Source organism: Salmo salar, chromosome 11, assembly GCF_965601325.2.
Source record: "Salmo salar chromosome 11, fSalSal1, whole genome shotgun sequence".
In the NCBI taxonomy this organism is placed as follows: domain Eukaryota; kingdom Metazoa; phylum Chordata; class Actinopteri; order Salmoniformes; family Salmonidae; genus Salmo; species Salmo salar.
The window spans coordinates 123998819-124019947 of record NC_138301.1 but is presented as its reverse complement, the minus strand read 5'-3'; the positions used below and the strand labels follow the sequence as shown (position 1 = coordinate 124019947).

General features: G+C 41.7%; 2 protein-coding genes across 2 annotated transcripts in view; both read right to left on the bottom strand.

Annotated features, from left to right (window-relative positions):
• Positions 1–21129, bottom strand: part of LOC145859277 (uncharacterized) — a 296534-nt gene that overhangs the window by 144202 nt on the left and 131203 nt on the right. The window lies entirely within an intron of this gene.
• The window catches only part of inpp5kb (inositol polyphosphate-5-phosphatase Kb), a 102250-nt gene that overhangs the window by 61709 nt on the left and 19412 nt on the right, over positions 1–21129 (bottom strand). Inside the window, exons 3-5 of the mRNA XM_045690278.2 lie at positions 14782–14886; positions 14544–14652; positions 14018–14134 (exon numbers count right to left, since the gene is read on the bottom strand). Coding sequence (XP_045546234.1) covers positions 14018–14134; positions 14544–14652; positions 14782–14886 — 331 coding nt within the window. The remainder of the gene's footprint in view (positions 1–14017; positions 14135–14543; positions 14653–14781; positions 14887–21129) is intronic.

The following is a 21129-nucleotide window of genomic DNA, read 5'->3' as shown; positions in this document are numbered from 1 at the left end:
CTATCAGGTCCATACCCACCCAGTATATAGAGTTAATACAGCTATCAGGTCTATACCCACCCAGTATATAGAGTTAATACAGCTATCAGGTCTATACCCAGTATATAGAGTTAATACAGCTATCAGGTCCATACCCAGTATATAGACTTAATACAGCTATCAGGTCCATACCCACCCAGTATATAGAGTTAATACAGCTATCAGGTCTCTACCCACCCAGTATATAGAGTTAATACAGCTATCAGATCTATACCCAGTATATAGAGTTAATACTGCTATCAGGTCTATACCCACCCAGTATATAGAGTTAATACAGCTATCAGGTCCATACCCAGTATATAGAGTTAATACAGCTATCAGGTCTATACACACCCAGTATATAGAGGTAATACAGCTATCAGGTCTATACCCAGTATATAGAGTTAATACAGCTATCAGATCCAAACCCAGTATATAGAGTTAATACAGCTATCAGGTCCATACCCACCCAGTATATAGAGTTTATACAGCTATCAGGTCCATACCCAGTATATAGAGTTAATACAGCTATCAGGTCTATACCCACCCAGTATATAGAGTTAATACAGCTATCAGGTCCATACCCACCCAGTATATAGAGTTAATACAGCTATCAGGTCCATACCCAGTATATAGAGTTAATACAGCTATCAGGTCTATACCCACCCAGTATATAGAGTTAATACAGCTATCAGGTCTATACCCAGTATATAGAGTTAATACAGCTATCAGATCCAAACCCAGTATATAGAGTTAATACAGCTATCAGGTCCATACCCAGTATATAGAGTTAATACAGCTATCAGGTCCATACCCAGTATATAGAGTTAATACAGCTATCAGGTCCATACCCACCCAGTATATAGAGTTTATACAGCTATCAGGTCCATACCCAGTATATAGAGTTAATACAGCTATCAGGTCTATACCCACCCAGTATATAGAGTTAATACAGCTATCAGGTCCATACCCACCCAGTATATAGAGTTAATACAGCTATCAGGTCCATACCCAGTATATAGAGTTAATACAGCTATCAGGTCTATATCCACCCAGTATATAGAGTTAATACAGCTATCAGGTCTATACCCAGTATATAGAGTTAATACAGCTATCAGATCCATACCCAGTATATAGAGTTAATACAGCTATCAGGTCCATACCCAGTATATAGAGTTACTACAGCTATCAGGTCCATACCCAGTATATAGAGTTAATACAGTTATCAGGTCCATACCCAGTATATAGAGTTAATACAGCTATCAGGTATATACCCAGTATATAGAGTTAATACAGCTATCAGGTACATACCCAGTATATAGAGTTAATACAGCTATCAGGTCCATACCCAGTATATAGAGTTAATACAGCTATCAGGTCTTTATCCAGCATATAGAGTTAATACAGCTATCAGGTCCATACCCACCCAGTATATAGAGTTAATACAGCTATCAGGTCTATACCCACCCAGTATATAGAGTTAATACAGCTATCAGGTCCATACCCAGTATATAGAGTTAATACAGCTATCAGGTCTATACCCACCCAGTATATAGAGTTAATACAGCTATCAGGTCCATACCCAGTATATAGAGTTAATACAGCTATCAGGTCCATACCCACCCAGTATATAGAGTTAATACAGCTATCAGGTCCATACCCAGTATATAGAGTTAATACAGCTATCAGGTCTATACCCAGTATATAGAGTTAATACAGCTATCAGGTCCATACCCACCCAGTATATAGAGTTAATACAGCTATCAGGTCTATACCCAGTATATAGAGTTAATACAGCTATCAGGTCCATACCCAGTATATAGAGTTAATACAGCTATCAAGTCCATACCCAGTATATAGAGTTAATACAGCTATCAGGTCCATACCCAGTATATAGAGTTAATACAGCTATCAGGTCTATACCCACCCAGTATATAGAGTTAATACAGCTATCAGGTCCATACCCAGTATATAGAGTTAATACAGCTATCAGGTCCATACCCAGTATATAGAGTTAATACAGCTATCAGGTCCATACCCAGTATATAGAGTTAATACAGCTATCAGGTCCATACCCAGTATATAGAGTTAATACAGCTATCAGGTCCATACCCAGTATATAGAGTTAATACAGCTATCAGGTCCATACCCAGTATATAGAGTTAATACAGCTATGAGGTCTATACCCAGTATATAGAGTTAATACAGCTATCAGATCCATACCCAGTATATAGAGTTAATACAGCTATCAGGTCCATACCCAGTATATAGAGTTAATACAGCTATCAGGTCTATACCCAGTATATAGAGTTAATACAGCTATCAGGTCTATACCCACCCAGTATATAGAGTTAATACAGCTATCAGGTCCATACCCAGTATATAGAGTTAATACAGCTATCAGGTCCATACCCAGTATATAGACTTAATACAGCTATCAGGTCCATGCCCAGTATATAGAGTTAATACAGCTATCAGGTCCATACCCAGTATATAGAGTTAATACAGCTATCAGGTCTATACCCACCCAGTATATAGAGTTAATACAGCTATCAGGTCCATACCCAGTATATAGAGTTAATACAGCTATCAGGTCCATACCCAGTATATAGACTTAATACAGCTATCAGGTCCATACCCAGTATATAGAGTTAATACAGCTATCAGGTCCATACCCAGTATATAGAGTTAATACAGCTATCAGGTCTATACCCACCCAGTATATAGAGTTAATACAGCTATCAGGTCTCTACCCACCCAGTATATAGAGTTAATACAGCTATCAGATCTATACCCAGTATATAGAGTTAATACAGCTATCAGGTCTATACCCACCCAGTATATAGAGTTAATACAGCTATCAGGTCTATACCCAGTATATAGAGTTAATAGAGCTATCAGGTCTATACCCACCCAGTATATAGAGTTAATACAGCTATCAGGTCCATACCCACCCAGTATATAGAGTTAATACAGCTATCAGGTCTATACCCAGTATATAGAGTTAATACAGCTATCAGATCCATACCCAGTATATAGAGTTAATACAGCTATCAGGTCCATACCCAGTATATAGAGTTAATACAGCTACGAGGTCTATACCCAGTATATAGAGTTAATACAGCTATCAGGTCCATACCCAGTATATAGAGTTAATAAAGCTATCAGATCCATACCCAGTATATAGAGTTAATACAGCTATCAGGTCCATACCCACCCAGTATATAGAGTTAATACAGCTATCAGGTCTATACCCAGTATATAGAGTTAATACAGCTATCAGGTCTATACCCACCCAGTATATAGAGTTAATACAGCTATCAGGTCCATACCCAGTATATAGAGTTAATACAGCTATCAGGTCCATACCCAGTATATAGAGTTAATACAGCTATCAGGTCCATACCCAGTATATAGAGTTAATACAGCTATCAGGTCCATACCCAGTATATAGAGTTAATACAGCTATCAGGTCCATACCCAGTATATAGAGTTAATACAGCTATCAGATCCATACCCAGTATATAGAGTTAATACAGCTATCAGGTCCATACCCAGTATATAGAGTTAATACAGCTATCAGGTCCATACCCAGTATATAGAGTTAATACAGCTATCAGGTCCATACCCAGTATATAGAGTTAATACAGCTATCAGGTCCATACCCAGTATATAGAGTTAATACAGCTATCAGGTCTATACCCAGTATATAGAGTTAATACAGCTATCAGGTCCATACCCACCCAGTATATAGAGTTAATACAGCTATCAGGTCTATACCCACCCAGTATATAGAGTTAATACAGCTATCAGGTCTATACCCAGTATATAGAGTTAATACAGCTATCAGGTCCATACCCAGTATATAGACTTAATACAGCTATCAGGTCCATACCCACCCAGTATATAGAGTTAATACAGCTATCAGGTCTCTACCCACCCAGTATATAGAGTTAATACAGCTATCAGATCTATACCCAGTATATAGAGTTAATACTGCTATCAGGTCTATACCCACCCAGTATATAGAGTTAATACAGCTATCAGGTCCATACCCAGTATATAGAGTTAATACAGCTATCAGGTCTATACACACCCAGTATATAGAGGTAATACAGCTATCAGGTCTATACCCAGTATATAGAGTTAATACAGCTATCAGATCCAAACCCAGTATATAGAGTTAATACAGCTATCAGGTCCATACCCACCCAGTATATAGAGTTTATACAGCTATCAGGTCCATACCCAGTATATAGAGTTAATACAGCTATCAGGTCTATACCCACCCAGTATATAGAGTTAATACAGCTATCAGGTCCATACCCACCCAGTATATAGAGTTAATACAGCTATCAGGTCCATACCCAGTATATAGAGTTAATACAGCTATCAGGTCTATACCCACCCAGTATATAGAGTTAATACAGCTATCAGGTCTATACCCAGTATATAGAGTTAATACAGCTATCAGATCCAAACCCAGTATATAGAGTTAATACAGCTATCAGGTCCATACCCAGTATATAGAGTTAATACAGCTATCAGGTCCATACCCAGTATATAGAGTTAATACAGCTATCAGGTCCATACCCACCCAGTATATAGAGTTTATACAGCTATCAGGTCCATACCCAGTATATAGAGTTAATACAGCTATCAGGTCTATACCCACCCAGTATATAGAGTTAATACAGCTATCAGGTCCATACCCACCCAGTATATAGAGTTAATACAGCTATCAGGTCCATACCCAGTATATAGAGTTAATACAGCTATCAGGTCTATATCCACCCAGTATATAGAGTTAATACAGCTATCAGGTCTATACCCAGTATATAGAGTTAATACAGCTATCAGATCCATACCCAGTATATAGAGTTAATACAGCTATCAGGTCCATACCCAGTATATAGAGTTACTACAGCTATCAGGTCCATACCCAGTATATAGAGTTAATACAGTTATCAGGTCCATACCCAGTATATAGAGTTAATACAGCTATCAGGTATATACCCAGTATATAGAGTTAATACAGCTATCAGGTACATACCCAGTATATAGAGTTAATACAGCTATCAGGTCCATACCCAGTATATAGAGTTAATACAGCTATCAGGTCTTTATCCAGCATATAGAGTTAATACAGCTATCAGGTCCATACCCACCCAGTATATAGAGTTAATACAGCTATCAGGTCTATACCCACCCAGTATATAGAGTTAATACAGCTATCAGGTCCATACCCAGTATATAGAGTTAATACAGCTATCAGGTCTATACCCACCCAGTATATAGAGTTAATACAGCTATCAGGTCCATACCCAGTATATAGAGTTAATACAGCTATCAGGTCCATACCCACCCAGTATATAGAGTTAATACAGCTATCAGGTCCATACCCAGTATATAGAGTTAATACAGCTATCAGGTCTATACCCAGTATATAGAGTTAATACAGCTATCAGGTCCATACCCACCCAGTATATAGAGTTAATACAGCTATCAGGTCTATACCCAGTATATAGAGTTAATACAGCTATCAGGTCCATACCCAGTATATAGAGTTAATACAGCTATCAAGTCCATACCCAGTATATAGAGTTAATACAGCTATCAGGTCCATACCCAGTATATAGAGTTAATACAGCTATCAGGTCTATACCCACCCAGTATATAGAGTTAATACAGCTATCAGGTCCATACCCAGTATATAGAGTTAATACAGCTATCAGGTCCATACCCAGTATATAGAGTTAATACAGCTATCAGGTCCATACCCAGTATATAGAGTTAATACAGTTATCAGGTCCATACCCAGTATATAGAGTTAATAAAGCTATCAGGTCCATACCCAGTATATAGAGTTAATACAGCTACCAGGTCTATACCCAGTATATAGAGTTAATACAGCTATCAGGTCCATACCCAGTATATAGAGTTAATACAGCTATCAGGTCCATACCCAGTATATAGAGTTAATACAGCTATCAGGTCCATACCCACCCAGTATATAGAGTTAATACAGCTATCAGGTCCATACCCAGTATATAGAGTTAATACAGCTATCAGATCCATACCCAGTATATAGAGTTAATACAGCTATCAGGTCCATACCCAGTATATAGAGTTAATACAGCTATCAGGTCCATACCCACCCAGTATATAGAGTTAATACAGCTACCAGGTCCATACCCAGTATATAGAGTTAATACAGCTATCAGGTCTATACCCAGTATATAGAGTTAATACAGCTATCAGGTCCATACCCACCCAGTATATAGAGTTAATACAGCTATCAGGTCTATACCCAGTATATAGAGTTAATACAGCTATCAGGTCCATACCCAGTATATAGAGTTAATACAGCTATCAGGTCCATACCCAGTATATAGAGTTAATACAGCTATCAGGTCCATACCCAGTATATAGAGTTAATACAGCTATCAGGCCTATACCCACCCAGTATATAGAGTTAATACAGCTATCAGGTCCATACCCAGTATGTAGAGTTAATACAGCTATCAGGTCTATACCCAGTATATAGAGTTAATACAGCTATCAGGTCCATACCCACCCAGTATATAGAGTTAATACAGCTATCAGGTCTATACCCACCCAGTATATAGAGTTAATACAGCTATCAGGTCTATACCCAGTATATAGAGTTAATACAGCTATCAGGTCTATACCCACCCAGTATATAGAGTTAATACAGCTATCAGGTCCATACCCACCCAGTATATAGAGTTAATACAGCTATCAGGTCCATACCCAGTATATAGAGTTAATACAGCTATCGGGTCCATACCCAGTATATAGAGTTAATACAGCTATCAGGTCTATACCCACCCAGTATATAGAGTTAATACAGCTATCAGGTCTATACCCAGTATATAGAGTTAATACAGCTATCAGGTCCATACCCAGTATATAGAGTTAATACAGCTATCAGGTCCATACCCACCCAGTATATAGAGTTAATACAGCTATCAGGTCTCTACCCACCCAGTATATAGAGTTAATACAGCTATCAGATCTATACCCAGTATATAGAGTTAATACTGCTATCAGGTCTATACCCACCCAGTATATAGAGTTAATACAGCTATCAGGTCCATACCCAGTATATAGAGTTAATACAGCTATCAGGTCTATACACACCCAGTATATAGAGTTAATACAGCTATCAGGTCTATACCCAGTATATAGAGTTAATACAGCTATCAGGTCCATACCCAGTATATAGAGTTAATACAGCTATCAGGTCTATACCCACCCAGTATATAGAGTTAATACAGCTATCAGGTCCATACCCACCCAGTATATAGAGTTTATACAGCTATCAGGTCCATACCCAGTATATAGAGTTAATACAGCTATCAGGTCTATACCCACCCAGTATATAGAGTTAATACAGCTATCAGGTCTATACCCAGTATATAGAGTTAATACAGCTATCAGATCCATACCCAGTATATAGAGTTAATACAGCTATCAGGTCCATACCCAGTATATAGAGTTAATACAGCTATCAGGTCCATACCCAGTATATAGAGTTAATACAGCTATCAGGTCCATACCCACCCAGTATATAGAGTTAATACAGCTATCAGGTCCATACCCAGTATATAGAGTTAATACAGCTATCAGGTCCATACCCACCCAGTATATAGAGTTAATACAGCTATCAGGTCCATACCCACCCAGTATATATGGTTAATACAGCTATCAGGTCCATACCCAGTATATAGAGTTACTACAGCTATCAGGTCCATACCCAGTATATAGAGTTAATACAGCTATCAGGTCTATACCCAGTATATAGAGTTAATACAGCTATCAGGTCCATACCCACCCAGTATATAGAGTTAATACAGCTATCAGGTCCATACCCACCCAGTATATAGAGTTAATACAGCTATCAGGTCTATACCCAGTATATAGAGTTAATACAGCTATCAGGTCCATACCCAGTATATAGAGTTAATACAGCTATCAGGTCTATACCCACCCAGTATATAGAGTTAATACAGCTATCAGGTCCATACCCAGTATATAGAGTTAATACAGCTATCAGGTCCATACCCACCCAGTATATAGAGTTAATACAGCTATCAGGTCCATACCCAGTATATAGAGTTAATACAGCTATCAGGTCTATACCCAGTATATAGAGTTAATACAGCTATCAGGTCCATACCCACCCAGTATATAGAGTTAATACAGCTATCAGGTCTATACCCAGTATATAGAGTTAATACAGTTTTCAGGTCCATACCGAGTATATAGAGTTAATACAGCTATCAGGTCCATACCCAGTATATAGAGTTAATACAGCTATCAGGTCTATACCCACCCAGTATATAGAGTTAATACAGCTATCAGGTCCATACCCAGTATATAGAGTTAATACAGCTATCAGGTCCATACCCAGTATATAGAGTTAATACAGCTATCAGGTCCATACCCAGTATATAGAGTTAATACAGCTATCAGGTCCATACCCAGGTATATAGAGTTAATACAGTTATCAGGTCCATACCCAGTATATAGAGTTAATAAAGCTATCAGGTCCATACCCAGTATATAGAGTTAATACAGCTACCAGGTCTATACCCAGTATATAGAGTTAATACAGCTATCAGGTCCATACCCAGTATATAGAGTTAATACAGCTATCAGGTCCATACCCAGTATATAGAGTTAATACAGATATCAGGTCTATACCCAGTATATAGAGTTAATACAGCTATCAGGTCCATACCCAGTATATAGAGTTAATACAGCTATCAGGTCCATACCCACCCAGTATATAGAGTTAATACAGCTATCAGGTCCATACCCACCCAGTATATAGAGTTAATACAGCTATCAGGTCCATACCCACCCAGTATATAGAGTTAATACAGCTATCAGGTCCATACCCAGTATATAGAGTTAATACAGCTATCAGATCCATACCCAGTATATAGAGTTAATACAGCTATCAGGTCCATACCCAGTATATAGAGTTAATACAGCTATCAGGTCCATACCCACCCAGTATATAGAGTTAATAAAGCTATCAGGTCCATACACAGTATATAGAGTTAATACAGCTATCAGGTCCATACCCACCCAGTATATAGAGTTAATACAGCTATCAGGTCTATACCCAGTATATAGAGTTAATACAGCTATCAGATCCATGCCCAGTATATAGAGTTAATACAGCTATCAGGTCCATACCCAGTATATAGAGTTAATACAGCTATCAGGTCTATACCCAGTATATAGAGTTAATACAGCTATCAGGTCTATACCCACCCAGTATATAGAGTTAATACAGCTATCAGGTCCATACCCAGTATATAGAGTTAATACAGCTATCAGGTCCATACCCAGTATATAGACTTAATACAGCTATCAGGTCTATACCCAGTATATAGAGTTAATACAGCTATCAGGTCCATACCCAGTATATAGAGTTAATACAGCTATCAGGTCCATACCCAGTATATAGAGTTAATACAGCTATCAGCACTATACCCAGTATATAGAGTTAATACAGCTATCAGGTCCATACCCAGTATATAGAGTTAATACAGCTATCAGGTCCATACCCAGTATATAGAGTTAATACAGCTATCAGGTCCATACCCAGTATATAGAGTTAATACAGCTATCAGATCCATACCCAGTATATAGAGTTAATACAGCTATCAGGTCCATACCCAGTATATAGAGTTACTACAGCTATCAGGTCCATACCCAGTATATAGAGTTAATACAGCTATCAGGTATATACCCAGTATATAGAGTTAATACAGCTATCAGGTATATACCGAGTATATAGAGTTAATACAGCTATCAGGTCCATACCCACCCAGTATATAGAGTTAATACAGCTATCAGGTCTATACCCACCCAGTATATAGAGTTAATACAGCTATCAGGTCCATACCCAGTATATAGAGTTAATACAGCTATCAGGTCTATACCCACCCAGTATATAGAGTTAATACAGCTATCAGGTCCATACCCAGTATATAGAGTTAATACAGCTATCAGGTCCATACCCACCCAGTATATAGAGTTAATACAGCTATCAGGTCCATACCCAGTATATAGAGTTAATACAGCTATCAGGTCTATACCCAGTATATAGAGTTAATACAGCTATCAGGTCCATACCCACCCAGTATATAGAGTTAATACAGCTATCAGGTCTATACCCAGTATATAGAGTTAATACAGTTTTCAGGTCCATACCCAGTATATAGAGTTAATACAGCTATCAGATCCATACCCAGTATATAGAGTTAATACAGCTATCAGGTCTATACCCAGTATATAGAGTTAATAGAGATATCAGGTCTATACCCAGTATATAGAGTTAATACAGCTATCAGGTCCATACCCAGTATATAGAGTTAATACAGCTATCAGGTCCATACCCAGTATATAGAGTAAATACAGCTATCAGGTCCATACCCCGTATATAGAGTTAATACAGCTATCAGGTCCATACCCAGTATATAGAGTTAATACAGCTATCAGGTCCATACCCAGTATATAGAGTTAATACAGCTATCAGGTCCATACCCAGTATATAGAGTTAATACAGCTATCAGGTCCATACCCACCCAGTATATAGAGTTAATACAGCTATCAGGTCCATACCCAGTATATAGAGTTAATACAGCTATCAGGTCCATACCCAGTATATAGAGTTAATACAACTATCAGGTCCATACCCAGTATATAGAGTTAATACAGCTATCAGGTCTATACACAGTATATAGAGTTAATACAGCTATCAGGTCCATACCCACCCAGTATATAGAGTTAATACAGCTATCAGGTCTATACCCAGTATATAGAGTTAATACAGATTTCAGGTCTATACCCACCCAGTATATAGAGTTAATACAGCTATCAGGTCCATACCCACCCAGTATATAGAGTTAATACAGCTATCAGATCTATACCCCGTATATAGAGTTAATACAGCTATCAGGTCTATACCCACCCAGTATATAGAGTTAATACAGCTATCAGGTCTATACCCAGTATATAGAGTTAATACAGCTATCAGGTCCATACCCAGTATATAGAGTTAATACAGCTATCAGGTCTATACCCACCCAGTATATAGAGTTAATACAGCTATCAGGTCTCTACCCACCCAGTATATAGAGTTAATACAGCTATCAGGTCTATACCCACCCAGTATATAGAGTTAATACAGCTATCAGGTCCATACCCAGTATATAGAGTTAATAGAGCTATCAGGTCTATACCCACCCAGTATATAGAGTTAATACAGCTATCAGGTCTATACCCGGTATATAGAGTTAATACAGCTATCAGGTCTATACCCACCCAGTATATAGAGTTAATACAGCTATCAGGTCTATACCCAGTATATAGAGTTAATACAGCTATCAGATCCATACCCAGTATATAGAGTTAATACAGCTATCAGGTCCATACCCAGTATATAGAGTTAATACAGCTATCAGGTCTATACCCAGTATATAGAGTTAATACAGCTACGAGGTCTATACCCAGTATATAGAGTTAATACAGCTATCAGGTCCATACCCAGTATATAGAGTTAATACAGCTATCAGATCCATACCCAGTATATAGAGTTAATACAGCTATCAGGTCCATACCCAGTATATAGAGTTAATACAGCTATCAGGTCTATACCCAGTATATAGAGTTAATACAGCTATCAGGTCTATACCCAGTATATAGAGTTAATACAGCTATCAGGTCTATACCCACCCAGTATATAGAGTTAATACAGCTATCAGGTCCATACCCAGTATATAGAGTTAATACAGCTATCAGGTCCATACCCAGTATATAGAGTTAATACAGCTATCAGATCCATACCCAGTATATAGAGTTAATACAGCTATCAGGTCCATACCCAGTATATAGAGTTAATACAGCTATCAGGTCCATACCCACCCAGTATATAGAGTTAATACAGCTATCAGGTCCATACCCAGTATATAGAGTTAATACAGCTATCAGGTCTATACCCACCCAGTATATAGAGTTAATACAGCTATCAGGTCCATACCCAGTATATAGAGTTAATACAGCTATCAGGTCCATACCCAGTATATAGAGTTAATATAGCTATCAGGTCCATACCCAGTATATAGAGTTAATACAGCTATCAGGTCCATACCCACCCAGTATATAGAGTTAATACAGCTATCAGGTCCATACCCAGTATATAGAGTTAATACAGCTATCAGGTCCATACCCAGTATATAGAGTTAATACAGCTATCAGGTCCATACCCACCCAGTATATAGAGTTAATACAGCTATCAGGTCTATACCCAGTATATAGAGTTAATACAGCTATCAGGTCCATACCCACCCATTATATAGAGTTAATACAGCTATCAGGTCCATACCCACCCAGTATATAGAGTTAATACAGCTATCAGGTCCATACCCACCCAGTATATAGAGTTAATACAGCTATCAGGTCCATACCCAGTATATAGAGTTAATACAGATATCAGGTCCATACCCAGTATATAGAGTTAATACAGCTATCAGGTCCATACCCACCCAGTATATAGAGTTAATACAGCTATCAGGTCCATACCCACCCAGTATATAGAGTTAATACAGCTATCAGGTCTATACCCACCCAGTATATAGAGTTAATACAGTTATCAGGTCCATACCCAGTATATAGAGTTAATACAGCTATCAGGTCCATACCCAGTATATAGAGTTAATACAGCTATCAGGTCCATACCCACCCATTATATAGAGTTAATACAGCTATCAGGTATATACCCAGTATATAGAGTTAATACAGCTATCAGGTCCATACCCACCCAGTATATAGAGTTAATACAGCTATCAGGTCCATACCCAGTATATAGAGTTAATATAGCTATCAGGTCCATACCCACCCAGTATATAGAGTTAATACAGCTATCAGGTCCATACCCAGTATATAGAGTTAATACAGCTATCAGGTCTATACCCACCCAGTATATAGAGTTAATACAGCTATCAGGTCTATACCCACCCAGTATATAGAGTTAATACAGCTATCAGGTCCATACCCAGTATATAGAGTTAATACAGCTATCAGGTCTATACCCACCCAGTATATAGAGTTAATACAGCTATCAGGTCTATACCCACCCAGTATATAGAGTTAATACAGTTATCAGGTCCATACCCAGTATATAGAGTTAATACAGCTATCAGGTCTATACCCACCCAGTATATAGAGTTAATACAGTTATCAGGTCCATACCCACCCAGTATATAGAGTTAATACAGCTATCAGGTCCATACCCACCCAGTATATAGAGTTAATACAGCTATCAGGTCTATACCCACCCAGTATATAGAGTTAATATAGCTATCAGGTCCATACCCAGTATATAGAGTTAATACAGCTATCAGGTCTCTACCCACCCAGTATATAGAGTTAATACAGTTATCAGGTCTATACCCACCCAGTATATAGAGTTAATACAGCTATCAGGTCTATACCCACCCAGTATATAGAGTTAATACAGCTATCAGGTCCATACCCAGTATATAGAGTTAATACAGCTATCAGGTCTATACCCACCCAGTATATAGAGTTAATACAGCTATCAGGTCCATACCCAGTATATAGAGTTAATACAGCTATCAGGTCCATACCCAGTATATAGAGTTAATACAGTTATCAGGTCCATACCCAGTATATAGAGTTAATACAGCTATCAGGTCCATACCCAGTATATAGAGTTAATACAGCTATCAGGTCTATACCCAACCAGTATATAGAGTTAATACAGCTATCAGGTCCATACCCAGTATATAGAGTTAATACAGCTATCAGGTCTATACCCACCCAGTATATAGAGTTAATACAGCTATCAGGTCTATACCCACCCAGTATATAGAGTTAATACAGCTATCAGGTCCATACCCAGTATATAGAGTTAATACAGCTATCAGGTCCATACCCAGTACCCGAAGATGCCGGTGCGCGTGTAGGTAGTCTGGATATCTCTGATGAAGGGGACATGAACCTGCTTAGAGAAGACCAATAGCAGCAGCCCCTGCAGCCTCACTGAAGATACCTGGGGGGGGGGGGGGGGGGGGGGTGGAAGAGATAAAGGGCAATAGAGAAAGGGGGAGGATGAGAGATACAGAAAGAAGATGAGAGAACGAGAGACAGAGGGAAAGGAATAAAGAAAGAAAATGTAAAGAGTGATCACTAAACGTAAACAACTGCATGGGATATGAGCCGATCTGACCTGTTACATAAATACCAGACAGAGATAAAGGCCCCTGATCTGATCTGTTACATAAATACCAGACAGAGATAAAGGGCCGTTTGTGTGTTTTCTCAACCTGCAACAGGACCACAATGAGAACCAACTCAGGCGTCCTATTGTTCTCTCACAACTCACTGGTGCAGCTCTCTCACACACACACACACACACACACACACACACACACACACACACACACACACACACACACTACCTTGATGTATCCTCTATTGGCCAGTGTGTTCATCAGTAGGTGGCTCCAGGAGTCTTCTACCAGCAGGTCTGACAGAAACCTCAGAGGGGCTGCATTTACCTCCTGAAGACTGACACACACACACACACACACACACGCACACGCACACACACACACACACACTTTAATAAACATAGACCTATATACAGTAAACACACAGATTTTACATCCAATAGCTATCCAGCAGACATGATCTCACCCAATCACGTAGAGGTCTGTGGCAGGCTGGGCGTCCAGCTGCAGCAAGGAAGTGACATCACCAGGAGGCTCTGCTGTCGCCACATTCCATGTGACCATGTGCAGCCTTTCAGAAACAAGCAGAAAGTAGAGAGAGAGAAATATCAACAAACTGTGTATTTCTAGCTTTAGAACCCAGCCGTAGAACCCGGCCTTAGAACCCAGCCTTAGAACCCCGCCTTAGAACCCAGCCTTAGAACCCAGCCTTAGAACCCAGCCTTAGAACCCAGCATTAGAACCCAGCCTTAGAACCCAGCCTTAGAACCCAGCCTTAGAACCCAGCTTTAGAACACAGCCTTAGAACCCAGCCTTAGAACCCAGCCTTAGAACCCATCCTTAGAACCCCGCCTTAGAACCCCGCCTTAGAACCCATCCTTAGAACCCTGCCTTAGAACCCAGCCTTAGAACGTAGCCTTAGAACCCAGCTTTAGAACCCAGCCTTAGAACCCAGCCTTAGAACCCAGCTTTAGAATGCAGCTTTAGAACCCAGCTTTAGAATGCAGCCTTAGAACCCAGCCTTAGAACCCAGCCTTAGAACCCAGCTTTAGAACGCAGCCTTAGAACCCAGCCTTAGAACCCAGCCTTGAGGCTTAGGACCAGGGGTACTGGGCAGAGTCCCAACAGGCCTGAAAATAACCCTGTGTGTGTGTGTCTCTCTCTCTCTGGGTGTTTGTACGTGTGTGCGCACCTGAAGGTGTCTCTGGGGCTGACGCGTCCACAGAGCTGAAAGGCTTCGTCCAGAGTGCGGGACAGTTCCTCGTTAGCCTCATCATCAGAGCTCAGGTCCTCTACACAGGTCAGCAGCTGGGACAGGCGCTGTCGGAGCAGCAGCCTACCCTTTGACCCCTGGGACGCCGTGCTGGAGGTGCTGTCTGACCTCACACGACTCCCGCCCACACCGTCAGACGCACAAAGCGCATCCATCGCCATTTTCATTGACTCAGATATAGCTAGATCTGACTGTAAGCGCGTTTCTCTCTCTGAGCGATAGCAGGGCTGAGAGATTGGTTGGTGAGATGGAGGGATACGGTCTGGAGGACAAGAGAACGAAGGGAAGAGAAAAGTCTTCCAGCGGAGGGATAATCAGCTCTGACAAACTGTTTCAGATTCTGTCCTCTTCTCTGACTGATGGTCCAGAGGCAGCTACCTTACTGAGGTCTCCAGCTGCTATACTGTTAGCTTCATGTTAAACCAACGGCGTAGGTACTCCACTCAGAGCAGCAGTGGATCCACTTTTTTCTTCAGGTCCTCTTTGTATCGTTCCCCACAAAACAAACATGGCCTCCCATAGAACCCAGTCTGTGATTCTTTTGCTTCTTGTTGATTGGCTTGTTAGTGGATTTCTCCTGGCAGCGAACTGGCAGTCTCAGTTGGAGGTTTTAATCTTCTGAGATGATCAAATCTGGGTTGTTTTCCAGTAGATTCAGGAGATCCTCCCTCAGAAGAGGCTCAGAATTAACTGTACAGTCTGTTGCCTTTATGTCCTGTCCTCCGTGTGTCCTGTCTTCTGTGTGTCCTGTCCTCTTTCTGTCCTCCGTGTGTCTCCTGTCCTCCGTGTCTGTGTGAGTCCGGTTTGCTGGCCCGAGTGACTGGGCGACTCACTGAGAGCGACAGAGTTTTGGGGACGCAGGCGAACGAGTGATGGAGAGAAAGAGTGATGGAGAGAACGTGTGAGATTAGGACAATAATCTGGAGCAGGGGAGAGCCACGTGAAAAGGTGTGTGTGTGTGATCCACCATCACAGAGGGTATTGTTTCAGGACTTAGGCAACACTAAGAGTGGCGTCACACCCTGTACGAGTTTTAGTATTAATGCTTCACTCTACTCATTAACACTGGCAACTGTTACTACTATGGAGAGAGAGAGAGAGAGAGAGAGAGAGAGAGAGAGAGAGAGAGATTTTTTGATTATGTCATTAATGTTAGCTCTCTGTGTACATCCAAGGTCCAGCCGTGCTGCCCTGTTCTGATCCAACTACAATTTTCCTAAGTCCCTCTGTGGCACCTGACCACACAACTGAACAGTAGTCCAGGTGCGACAAAACTAGGGCCTGTAGGACCTGCCTTGTTGATAGTGTTGTTAAGAAGGTAGAAACTAGGGCCTGTAGGACCTGCCTTGTTGATAGTGTTGATAAGAAGGTAGAAACTAGGGCCTGTAGGACCTGCCTTGTTGATAGTGTTGTTAAGAAGGTAGAAACTAGGGCCTGTAGGACCTGCCTTGTTGATAGTGTTGTTAGGAAGGTAGAAACTAGGGCCTGTAGGACCTGCCTTGTTGATAGTGTTGTTAAGAAGGTAGAAACTAGGGCCTGTAGTACCTGCCTTGTTGATAGTGTTGTTAAGAAGGTAGAAACTAGGGCCTGTAGGACCTGCCTTGTTGATAGTGTTGTTAAGAAGGTAGAAACTAGGGCCTGTAGTACCTGCCTTGTTGATAGTGTTGTTAAGAAGGTAGAGCAGAGCTTTATTATGCACAGACTTCTCCCCATCTTAGCTACTGTTGTATCAATATGTTTTGACCATGACAGTTTACAATCCAGGGTTACTCCAACCAGTTTAGTCACATCTGCTTGCTAAATTTACACATTATTCATTACGAGATGCACTTGAGTTGAGGATTAGGGTTTAGTGAAGGATTTGTCCCAAATACAATGCTTTTAGTTTTAGAAATATTTAGGGCTAATTTATTCCTTGCCACCCACTCTGAAACTAACTGCAGCTCTTTGTTGAGTGTTGCAGTCATTTCAGTTGCTGTAGTAGATGACGTGTATAGTGTTGAGTCATCCTCATACATAGACACTCTGGCTTTACTCAAAGCCAGTGGCATGTTGTTAGTAAAGATTGAAAAAAGTAATGGGCCTAAACAGCTGCCCTGGGGAATTCCTGATTCTACCTGGATTATGTTGGAGAGGCTTCAACAACCCACTTGGAGTTTAACAAAAGCCACTTAATGACTCTCAGACCATGAGAAACAAGATTCTCTGGTCTGATGAAACCAAGATTGAACTCTTAGGCCTGAATGCCTAGCGTCACATCTAGAGGAAACCTGGCACCATCCCTACGGTGAAGCATTGTGGTGGCAGCATCATGCTGTGGGGATGTTTTTTTGCGGCAGGGACTGGGAGACTAGTACAGGGCGATCCCTGATGAAAACCTGCTCCAGAACGCTCAGGACCTCAGACTGGGGCGAAGGTTCACCTTCCAACAGGACAACGACACTAAGCACACAGCCAAGACAACGCAGGAATGGCTCCGGAACAAGCCTCTGAATGTCCTTGAGTGGCCCAGCCAGAGCCCAGACTTGAACCCGATCAAACATCTCTGGAAAGACCTGAAAATAGCTGTGAAACAACAGTCCCCAGCCAAACTGACAGAGCTTGAGAGGATCTGCAGAGAAGAATGGGAGAAACTCCCCAAATACAATATTTGAGGCTGTAATCGCTGCCAAAGGTGCTTCAACAACGTAGTGAATAAAGGGTCTGAATACTGATGTAAATGTGATATTTCTGTTTTCTATTTTTAATACATTTGTTAACATTTCTAAAAACCTGTTTTTCCTTTGTCATTATGGGGTATTGTCATGTCATTATGGGGTATTGTGATGTCATTATGGGGTATTGTGATGTCATTATGGGGTATTGTGATGTCATTATGGGGTATTGTGATGTCATTATGGGGTATTGTGATGTCATTATGGGGCATTGTGATGTCATTATAGGGTATTGTGTGTAGATTCATAAGGGGGGAAAAAAACGATTTAATACGGCAGTAACGACCCTGCCTCACACAGGAAGCGGCGCAGGTCCTAATCCAGGCACTTGTCATCTCCCGTCTGGATTACTGCAACTCGCTGTTGGCTGGGCTCCCTGCCTGTGCCATTAAACCCCTACAACTCATCCAGAACGCCGCAGCCCGTCTGGTGTTCAACCTTCCCAAGTTCTCTCACGTCACCCCGCTCCTCCGCTCTCTCCACTGGCTTCCAGTCGAAGCTCGCATCCGCTACAAGACCATGGTGCTTGCCTACGGAGCTGTGAGGGGAACGGCACCTCCGTACCTTCAGGCTCTGATCAGGCCCTACACCCAAACAAGGGCACTCCGTTCATCCACCTCTGGCCTGCTCGCCTCCCTACCTCTGAGGAAGCACAGTTCCCGCTCAGCCCAGTCAAAACTGTTCGCTGCTCTGGCACCCCAATGGTGGAACAAGCTCCCTCACGACGCCAGGACAGCGGAGTCAATCACCACCTTCCGGAGACACCTGAAACCCCACCTCTTTAAGGAATACCTGGGATAGGATAAAGTAATCCTTCTAACCCCGCCCCCTTAAAAGATTTAGATGCACTATTGTAAAGTGGTTGTTCCACTGGATATTATAGGTGAATGCACCAATTTGTAAGTCGCTCTGGATAAGAGCGTCTGCTAAATGACTAAAATGTAAATGTAAATGTAACCTAACAAAATGTGGAAAAACTCAAGGGGTCTGAATACTTTCTGAATGTACAATATATATAAAACAAAAAAGAGAGAGTGTTAGCAACCTCAAATTGCTATCACACACACACCAACACACACATATAATCGATGCGGTGCCTGTTAATTTATCATTGAATCACAGCCTACTTCGCTAAACGGGTGATTTAACAAGCGCATTCGCGAAAAAAGGGCCTTTCTTAAAATCAATACACAAATATATATTTTTAAACCTGCATATTTAGTTAATATTGCCTGCTAACATGTATTTTACCTAGGGAAATTGTGTCACTTCTCTTGCGTTCTGTGCAACAGAGTCAGGGTATATGCAGCAGTTTGGGCCGCCTGGCTCGTTGCGAACTAATTTGCCAGAATTTTTCGTAATTATGACATAACATTGAAGGTTGTGCGATGTAACAGGAATATTTAGACTTAGGGATGCCACCCGTTAGATAAAATACGAAACGGTTCCGTATTTCACTGAAAGAATAAACGTTTCATTTTCGAAATGATAGTTTCCGGATTTGATCATATTAATGACCTAAGGCTCGTATTTCTGTGTGTTATTATGTTATAATTAAGTCTATGATTTGATATTTGATAGAGCAGTCTGACTGAGCGGTGGTAGGCAGCAGCAGGCTCGTAAGCATTCATTCAAACAGCACCTTCGATCGGCCGATTTCATCGGTATCGGCTTTTTTTGATCCTCCAATAATCGGTATCGGCATTGAAAAATCATAATCGGCTGACTTCTACTTCTAACCCTGTGGTGCTCCTAACCCTGTGGTGCTCCTAACCCTGTGGTGCTCCTAACCCTGTAGTGCTCCTAACCCTGTAGTGCTCCTAACCCAGTGGTGCTCCTAACCCTGTAGTGCTCCTAACCCTGTGGTGCTCCTAACCCTGTAGTGTTCCTAACCCTGTAGTGTTCCTAACCCTGTAGTGCTCCTAACCCTGTAGTGCTCCTAACCCTGTAGTGCGGGAGCAGATCTCTTTCCAAACCAAAACTAAAATCCCTGTTCCCCTCCTGTACCCCTCCTTCCCCTCCTGTACCCCTCCTTCCCCTCCTGTACCCCTCCTTCCCCTCCTCTACCCCTCCTTCCCCTCCTGTACCCCTCCTTCCCCTCCTATACCCCTCTTTCCCCTCCTGTACCCCTCCTTCCCCTCCTGTACCCCTCCTTCCCCTCCTGTACCCCTCCCTCCCCTCCTGTACCCCTCCTTCCCCTCCTCTACCCCTCCTTCCCCAGCTCTACCTCTCCTCTACCCCTCCTCTACCCCTCCTTCCCCTCCTGTACCCCTCCTTCCCCTCCTGTACCCCTCCTTCCCCTCCTCTACCCCTCCTTCCCCAGCTCTACCTCTCCTCTACCCCTCCTCTACCCCTCCTTCCCCAGCTCTACCTCTCCTCTACCCCTCCTCTACCCCTCCTTCCCCTCCTGTACCCCTCCTTCCCCTCCTTCCCCTCCTCTACCCCTCCTTCCCCTCCTCTACCCCTCCTTCCCCTCCTCTACCCCTCCTCTACCCCTCCTTCCCCAGCTCTACCCCTCCTCTACCCCTCCTTCCCCTCCTGTACCCCTCCTTCCCCTCCTTCCCCTCCTCTACCCCTCCTTCCCCTCCTGTACCCCTCCTTCCCCTCCTTCCCCTCCTCTACCCCTCCTCTACCCCTCCTTCCCCTCCTGTACCCCTCCTTCCCCTCCTCTACCCCTCCTTCCCCTCCTCTACCCCTCCTTCCCCTCCTGTACCCCTCCTTCCCCTCCTTCCCCTCCTCTACCCCTCCTTCCCCTCCTGTACCCCTCCTTCCCCTCCTTCCCCTCCTCTACCCCTCCTCTACCCCTCCTTCCCCTCCTGTACCCCTC